We start from the raw sequence: 9,340 nt of genomic DNA, 5'->3' as shown, positions 1-9,340 counted from the left end.
GGGGGAGTGTTGAGAATCTCTCATGATATGGAAAGATTTAGGTGTAAATGCTAATTGTTTCCCTTCACATTTTGTCAATTGTTGTAATTAATTTTTGTGATAATACTTAGGATCTAGATTATTCCATACCATAGAAGGTAAATTGTTTTCCTATATATCTTGTAATATTCTGAATTGTAATTATTATCAATATACCAATTATCATTTTTTACAAGTATGATATATATTAAAGACGCAGTATCTTTAAACATCTAAATATCAATCCCGTACAGTTGAGTGGTCAACAGTTTCTGATTGATTCCGATACCAATCCGTCATAGCAGTGCAATTATATACATATATATGAAAGGAACTCTTAACTATTTCCAATTGATCTGGGAAATTGCCATGTAACAAGTAAGAACTTGTTACTAACAACCCTTTCATACTGTTTTGAGGAAGAATTAATCCCGCAGAATTCCAATTATTAAATTTCTTTTCAATTTATAAGGGTTGACCAGTCAGCGCGCAATGCTTAAATTCGTCTCAGACTTGAGAAAGATGGTGCAACTACCAAGCTACGATAAAGAAGTTACGCTAAATTCTTAGTTTCTTACCACATTTGCATTGACTTTGATCAGTCTCACTCTTATAGGACGTCTAGTTCTCATGCAGCTGGTGGTGTGGTCAAAAGAAGATATAAAAGAGAAGAAAATGAGAAGGTAGAAAGTTGAAAAAGAAGAAGATATATGGAAGCAGGAGTGAAGGAAATACAAGAGTCACTAATGGTGAGTTTACTATAACTTGGTCTTCAATTCTCTAACAAGCAAGTTTTTAACAACTTCCACCTGAAAGCTAGTGTGACCAGTATTGTAATATTTTTTTTTTTTTTTTTTCTGCAAACCAATGTGTTTCGACACGATAGACACTTGTGATCGGTCTCCAGGCCTCCAGCCACGAGAGAATACAATGTCCTTGAAAAATGTCTAAGCAGGGCGAAGCGTGTAGCTACTAGACCATCCTCAAAGTCGTCTGGAGATTTACCACATGACTTATATTAACTTTCACGTACATGACATATTACCACATGGCTGGTTTAGTTGCAGGCTACCTTAAACCTAGGCTTGTATGCTATTTCCGATTCCTCGAGGGCTCATTCCCTTGCAATCCTAGCATTGGTTTCGTTTGTAACGGGATGATTGATTCAAATACGTCTAATTCTGAAATGTCATCGAATAAGGCCATAATATCAAACAACTTCAAAGTTCTGTCGTACATGTCCACATCGATAAGAGCACCACCACCATCTATCAGTTCTGATCACGCTGGTCCTAAGAATTCGGAGGCACGAGGTGAACTAAATTCACGGAGGTTGGGAGTCGAGATCTTTCAATATGTTTAACTATTATATATTTTTATGCATGAGACCGACTTTTTTTATCACATTTCAACAAATTTATGTTTTAGCAGATCACTTATTCAAATTTTCAATCAAATTAAAAATTAATAACACAATCATAATCGTGATTTATCATTACTAAAAGGATTTTATCATAGGTGGGGTCTGAACTTTCTCAGACCGGACATAATGGTACCTGGATTTTTAAAGTGATCAAATAGGTACCTGGACTTCTGAAACCACATTACTAAGGTGCTTCCGTCTATATTCCATTATTCCTCCGTTAAGTGCAGAGGCAAACTCAAATTGACCACTAAAATTAGAATTGCAATTAATTTTTATTGTTATGCTTCGTTTTTCTAGAATACTTTGTTGTATAATCACTTTTTTTTTTTTTTTCGGTTTCTTAATTTTACTTTGTAAAAATTAATTACAATTCTGGGCTAATTATTCAAGAAATAATGTTATGTTGGATATTGTTATTATTTATCAGAAGACAATAATTGGAGGTAAATTTTGATGGAAAGTTTCACATGAATAGTGTTGGGGGGAAGAGTTTGGAGGGAAAGTAAGATAGAAAGGAAGGAAATGTGTTTGTCCATGCTATATGAGGTTATGACAGTCATTTTAGTTGTGAATTTGAGTGAAATGTCTGATTTACTTCTGTACTTAACGGAGGAATAACGGTATACAGACGAAAGCACCTTAATGATGTGCTTTTGGAAGTCCAGGTACCTATTTAATCACTTTGAAAATTCAGGTACCATTCTGTCCGATTCGAGAAAGTTCAGACCCCATCTATGATAAAAACCCTTATTAAAATGAACAGCGCCGCCGTGGATCTTCTCCTCCTTGTTGCGCCTTCCATAGCTCGATTCGTGCTCCGATGCTACAACAGACCTGGAGAGGAAGGTGAGGCGATGCTTTTGGGACCAGTGGCTCTGCCAACGGTGGCCGGACGGCGGAGAAATTGCCGGACGAAGGTATTAAGGCGATTTCGGATCGGGGAGAGAGAGAGAGGGACGGGTTTCCAATTTTTGAAATCTGTCCTCTGCAATTTTAGAAAAATTTTGGGCTGCATACAAAAATGGAAACTTTTTCCGAAAGCTATAACTTCTTCATATGAACTCCGATTTTCGCGTTCCACATATCCACGAACTCGTATCGACGTGCTCTACGACTTTTGTGAAGGAAGTTTTCATAGAATCCTAATGTATAAAAAGTCAACCTTTGAATCGAAACATTTCGAGCGAATAATTATTCGAAATAATTCCACATCAACCTCAAACTATGTACTCGTACCAACGATCACCCAATAAATTCCGGAAAATCTTTGGAAAATAATAATGAATTTTCGGGGTATTACATTGTTATTCCTACCTACCCGCGGTACGCTAGAAAAGAAGAACCTTTAATGCCGAGAAGTACAAGGAGATACAAGCTGAAGTCAAAAAGCTACAAGACATGCGCTTTATTTGGGACGTATCGTACCTCTCCTAGCTCTCTAATGTGGTCATGGTGAAGGGTAAAGCTATGGTATGTTAACATTTCTCATACATCAACTATTTTTACCACTTTAGGGACTCATGTTACCACTTTGAGGACTAATATTACTATTTGGGAAAAAATTGCAAACAGTACCTGACCTTTGGCCCATTAGTAACTTTAGTACCTGACAAAAAAAAAATATCACTTTAGTACCTGAAGTTCAAACCCCGACCCAACTTTAGTACCTGGAGCCGTTAACTCAATAACGGCGTCTGACAAGTGGCATATATTGAAGGGTAATTTCGTCCTTTCATATTTAATTAATTATATATATATAATTTTTTTTTTTTTACCTCTTCTTTCAGAGCTCTCTCTCTCTCTCTCTCTCTCTTCCCTTAACCATTATCAATGACCACCCACCACCACCACCAGAACCCTCATTCCTCTCGCCGACGTATCTGCCCCACCACCTCCTCCACAAAAACCAAAACCCTAGAAGAAAAAAAATTTCTTTGCCGCCACCCCAGACCAAAAAAAAAAAAAATTTCTTCTAGCATTGCAGCACCTCCTCCTCTTGCCTCCACCTCTCCAACCCCACCCACCTTGTAGCAGCCCCTGCCGCGAAGCCCCACAGCCGGCCAGACCAGCACACCAGGCCGAGCGCTGCCTAACCTCACCCAGTCGCCCGCCATGCCTAGTCGCTGCCCAGCCTCACCGAATTGCCCTCCGCGCTATTGCCCCCGCATCAGGAGCCCCGCGTCCCGCGCCTGCCAGCCCACCCCACGCAGCAAGCCTGCAGCCTGCCCACCAGCGCCCACCCTCGATCTCGCCCTGCACCCTGCCCACCCTCGATCCATCAGCAGCCCCGCGTCTCGTGCCTGCGCATCCCACCCCATGCAGCAAGCCTGCAGCCTGCCCACCCTCGATCTCACCTGCAGCCTGCCCACCCTCGATCTACCAGCAGGCGAAGGAAGAAGAAGAGAGAGAAGAAAAAAGGAAGAAGAGAGAAAGAGAGAAAAAAAAAAGGGTGACCCGGCTCAGGAAGAAGAAGACGAAGAGCTTGAGGAAGAAGAAGAAATTTAGTGAAAGGACGAAAATACCCTCAAAGTTTGACAGTTGACTAACGCCGTAACGGCCAACAGTGTTTTAGGTACTAAAGTTGGGTCGGGGTTTGAACTTCAGGTACTAAAGTGATGTTTTTTTTTTGTCAGGTACTAAAGTTACTAATGGGCCAAAGGTTAGGTACTGTTTGCATTTTTTTCCCTTACTATTTTGATGACTCATATGGTAAACTAAGAAAATTTACCACTTTAAGGACTCATGTTACCACTTTGAGGACTAATATTACTATTTTGAGGACTCATGTGGTAACTAAGAAAATTTACCACTTTAAGGACTCATGTTACCACTTTGAGGACTAATATTACTATTTTGGGGACTCATTTTACCACTTTTAAGGTAATTGTATGCATGTCATACGTTAACACATTGTAGAATTTTCCCATGGTGAAAAAAGCAAATGGCAAATGAAGAATGTGTATCGATTACACCAACCTGAACAAGGCAAGCCTCAAGGACAGTTTCCTGCTACCGATAATTGCTCAACTTGTGGACTTTACCGCCAGGCATAAACTACTCAGTTTCATAAGGGTACAACTAGATCAAATGCACCCTGATGACCAATTCACACACAACTTTCACTACCGACAAGGGCCTATATTGTTACCAAGTGATGCCATTTGGCCTAAAAAATACGGGGTCCACATACCAAAGACTTGTCAATGCCATGCTTGCTGAGCATATCAGCAGGATAATGGAAGTCTAAGTAGACGACATGTTGGTCAAGAGCCTCACGGAAGAGGGTTTCAACAAGAACCTAGCTAGACATCATCTTCTAAATCATAATATATTACGGCATGCGCCTAAACCTGGAAAAGTGTGTCTTTGCAGTAAGTGGGGGAAAATTCTTAGGCTTTGTAGTTAGTGAGAGGGGTATTGAAGTCAACCTCGAAAAAGTACAGGCAATAATTGACATGCAAACATCTAAGACCTAAAACGAGGGTCAGTGTCTCAGCAGGAGAATAGTCACTCTCGCTAGATTCATTGCTCGCTTGATAGATAAGTGCGCCCTCTTTTTCATGATACTTAAGACACAGCATGTAGAGCACATCACATGGGGCCCAGAGCATGAGGCAGTATTTGTACACATCAAGAAATACTTAGCCACGGTGCTACTACTCTCCAAACCAATATTAGGAGAAACTTTATTCCTATACTTGGTGGTACCGAAAACTACTATTAGTTCAACATTGACCCGTCGGGAGACAGACATTGAGCTTCTTGTCTATTACTCAAGTAAAGAGTTTACGGACGCCGAGACCCGATATCTCGATATTGAAAAACTTGCATTAGCACTGATTGTCTCGGATAGATGCTTTCGACCTTACTTCCAGGCCCACACCGTCCATGTCCTCACAGATCATCCTCTAAAGCAAATTCTCCAAAAACCTGAAATCTCTGGCAGGTTAGTCAAGTGGGCAATTGAATTGGGTGAATTCGATATTCACTATAAACCAAGAACAGAAATACGGGGTCAGGTGGCAGCAAATTTCATTGCCAAGTTTATCCCACTTGAAGGTGACGAGCCCCAAGTGGAAACAGACCCGGTACCTGGTATTGCGGCAGTTTGGGAGTTACAGGTAGACGGTTCTTCTAATCACAAACATAGTGGTGTTGGCATCATAGTTACTGATCCATATGGCTTCACATACGAGTATGCCCTAACATTCAATTTTAAAGCATCGAATAACACTGCAGAATACGAGGCACTAATCACGGGAGTCCAACTGGCTCGAGAGCAGGGGGTCAACAACCTGAACATATTTAGCTGTTCCCAACTGTCCAACTTGAACCGTTTATGTTTATAATTTTAAATCACAATTTTGAATTCCTTAATGATTATTAATTTGGCTGAAAATCCGCAGAGGTGATCTTACTCGTATAAACCTAAAACCTAAAAACTAAACAGTGGAGATGTCAATATGTGATCTAAAGGTGGATCTAATAAGTTATCCCTTAAAATGACAAAAAAAAAAAAGGATGCCTCACTAGAAGGGCCCTCTGTGTGTATGTCTATATATATATATATATATATATACAGATCCTATCTAGAGTGAGGCCTTACTTTGAAATTAACATGTAAGGTTGGAGTTTAGGGTTACTTTTCGGTCTCATATCCACATCTCGACCGTTCAGTTTTTATGTATTAATGTATAGATCATCTCTGCAAATTTTCAGCCAATTTGATGATCTTTAAGATATCTAACTCACTTAAACCAATGAACGAACTGAATCTGTCCACCCTGAACCGTACTAGCTTTACGGCAGTTATCAATGCCTTAACGACCATCAATTTGGCTGAAATTTTGTAGAAATGATCTATACATTAGTACCTAAAAATTGAACGGTCGAGATATGGATATGAGACTGAAAAGTGACTCTAAACTCCAACCTCACACGTTAATTTCAGAGTGAGGCCTCACTCTGGATAGGATATATATATACACACACACACACACACACACTCGGTCTAATAAGTGATCTATCGCAGCAGATCATTTCAAACACTAAAGTCGACTACTACTCGCATGAATGGAAACAAAGAAGAAAAAAGGGTTCAGGAATGTCCTCTAAAATAAAAGAAACAAAAACATATTTAGACTTTAAAACGCTGTTTTCTGCAAAACGAACAACAAAAATATCGTGATCAATATATAATTGGCTCCCAATGTGTTCTAGCTTATTGAAGGTCCAAATTTTGCAAAAAGCACTTTTGTGGTTAAAATATCAGTAGCTATTTTGGTAATTGCTTTCTAGATTTGTGGCGCTTATTGCCATATATAGGACCATGGTGAGATTTTTGGTAATTTTTTTGAATAGAAGAATTATCTTTATTGATGGCAATTAGCACTGTTGATTACAATCAAAGTTCAGAACGCCCAGAATACAATCTGGAGGTACAGTACACCAAATAACACTACAATTGTCATCAAAAGCTAAGCTGGCTAGCCTGTGAGCTACAGCGTTACATGATCGTGGTGCAAAACCGATTTGCACATCTGTTTGAGCCCTTAAAGCCAGCTTGGCGAGATTATTGGTAATTAAATTAAGTTAAAGAAAAGATAAATTAGCCAGCTTGGTATAGGAAAAGGCAGGAAGAATGGTTCTTGCACATTAAATGATTTTCATTATAAAATAACAAGATTAATTGACAATAATCACAGAAGAACATACAAAACAAACATCTATTTATAAGTCTTACATCAGCAGAGTGGATCTAGCTGATAGATGATCAGGTACGGCTTCCATGCACGGAGCGTAATTAAAGCAACTCGAATGCCTGAAGGGATTGAAGAATTGTGAAAACTAGGACAACGAATCCTAGTATAGCTGTACTGCCTCTCCAAAGATCCTTGAAGTAAACCTGTCTCGTTATTACCAAGGGGTGGTACCAAACTGTCTTATAATGACTATTAATGTCTTGACAGATCTCACTATAGCAGGAGTGATCCTCCTTAATCTGCTCACACAAGGAACTAATCATGTTTACCACTGCTTTGTTGCTGCCTAGCAAGTTGAAGATTACTCCATCCTCAATCAGAACATCCACATCTTCCTCAGTGTTAATGAGTTGATTCATCAGCGAAAAATAACTGCAAATATAGGGAAATTTTACAATATGTTAACATATATATAACATGCATACAGTTACCAATACGGGAAATTCTAGTGTAGTGGTGGGTATCTCATACCCACATTTACAAAAGTGAGAACAAATTTTGTTGTCAAAGTTGTAATTTGAGTCATACTTTGTGTAATTTTAGTTCTAATAATGGTAATTACACCTCTTACGACATTTTACAAGTTTTTGAACAAATTCGTTGTCAATGTTGTAATCTTAGTTATAATAATGGTAATTACACCTCTTACGACATTTTTACAAGCTTTTGAACAAATTCGTTGTCAATGTTGTAATTTTTGTTTAACTATATGTAAATAGTGTAAATGAATATGGTAACTTTTGTTCTCAATGTTGTAATTTTGGTTCAAATACTTGTAAATTTTTGTTCAAATAGTTGTAAATGAGGGTATCTCATACCCACCAGTACACTAGCTTGTCTCTACTAATACTACTTTTATTAGAACTTAATTACTTACACGAGAACTTACCTTCCTCTAATGAAAACCTTATTTATCTTAACGACGACTTTTTTCTAGTTACCGCTTGAGTTGTCGAAGTGGTAGCATGAGTTCTCAAAGTAATAAATATTACATGAAATAGGATACATATGAGAAATGTTAACATATAATAACCTTACCTGCAAATATAAGGCTTTTCTGGATACATAAGTTGTTCCAAGGCCATGGTGTTTCGAAAAATGCATTCTGCCTCATACTCTGCCCAAAGTCTTGTAAGCTTCAACTCCTTATGTGCCAAACATGCTGAGTTAAACGTCAACACAGGGTCGTCCTTTATAACAAATGGTTCTCTAAGTGGCATAAACTTCACTCCTGCAACCTTCAACTTTTTTGCTTGGTATTTAATTTTGACAGGCTGATCATAATTTTTTACCCACAACAGTTCCTTGTATGGGCATAGAAAGTGTCTAACCAAATCAGTGAAGTGTTTTGGCTCAAATCCATTCCTGACAGATTTTCCCTTGGTGTATGCCTTAAAAAACTTACAGGCAAGTTCAAGAAAGCCATGTTGAATAGGTTCAGATCGGATGGAGTTCTCTTGAAAATCACTGGGCCGGAAGCAAGGGAAGCAGCATTGCTGACTGTTGGTGCTATCTTTATGGGCATGTCCTTGTGCTTGGTCTCCATTGCCAAGATGACCATTGGAAAAGGTAGGTATGGCAAAGTCATATAGCTTTTGAAGAAGAAAATAAGGAAGCTGATTTTCCAACAGTATGAGGTCCCTCTCCACCGTTTTCCTCAGCCACGGTGATCTCAGTATATAATAATTTGCATTATGTTGTTCTTGTTCAGAATTAGTCAGAAAGAGTTCAATTATGAAGCAGGCGTCAACTAGGATGAGGTTCAAAAAGTCGATGTCACATTTAAAGGTACCTGCATAACAATTTAGAATTGTTTCTCGATGATCCGTCATGAAGCTCCTTAGTTCGTCCTCACTTTTCGAAGAACGTCTGCAAAAAAACTCAAAATATTTGTTCTTATGGGCCTCCATGTCCCTCAGTTTTGGATTTCCATGGTGAAAAGGCCCTATTGAAAGTGTTTGAGGAGTGTATGCTGCTTCATCTACATTGCGGAGCTGGCTGGGAACCCTATAGATACACCATTCCTGCAAGAACAATACGGGTGCATTCTCTCTTTGTTCACTCTGAACAGTTGGTTCTACCATTTCCGAAGTCTTGATTTCCCTGGAGAAAACGAAACTATAATCAGTGCCAA

The 9,340-nt window shown here is 39.0% G+C and overlaps 1 protein-coding gene across 1 annotated transcript; it reads right to left on the bottom strand.

The window, feature by feature from the left end:
* Positions 1–7,247: 7,247 nt before the first annotated feature.
* LOC133711896 (UPF0481 protein At3g47200-like) lies at positions 7,248–9,290 on the bottom strand. Its single transcript, XM_062137972.1, has 2 exons — positions 8,245–9,290; positions 7,248–7,578 (listed from the first exon to the last, which is right to left on the bottom strand). Exons 1-2 carry the CDS (start codon positions 9,288–9,290, stop codon positions 7,248–7,250), a joined length of 1,377 nt encoding a protein of 458 aa, XP_061993956.1.
* Positions 9,291–9,340: the final 50 nt, after the last annotated feature.

Source organism: Rosa rugosa, chromosome 5 (genome assembly GCF_958449725.1).
Source record: "Rosa rugosa chromosome 5, drRosRugo1.1, whole genome shotgun sequence".
In the NCBI taxonomy this organism is placed as follows: domain Eukaryota; kingdom Viridiplantae; phylum Streptophyta; class Magnoliopsida; order Rosales; family Rosaceae; genus Rosa; species Rosa rugosa.
This window is presented reverse-complemented; position numbering and strand designations above follow the sequence as displayed.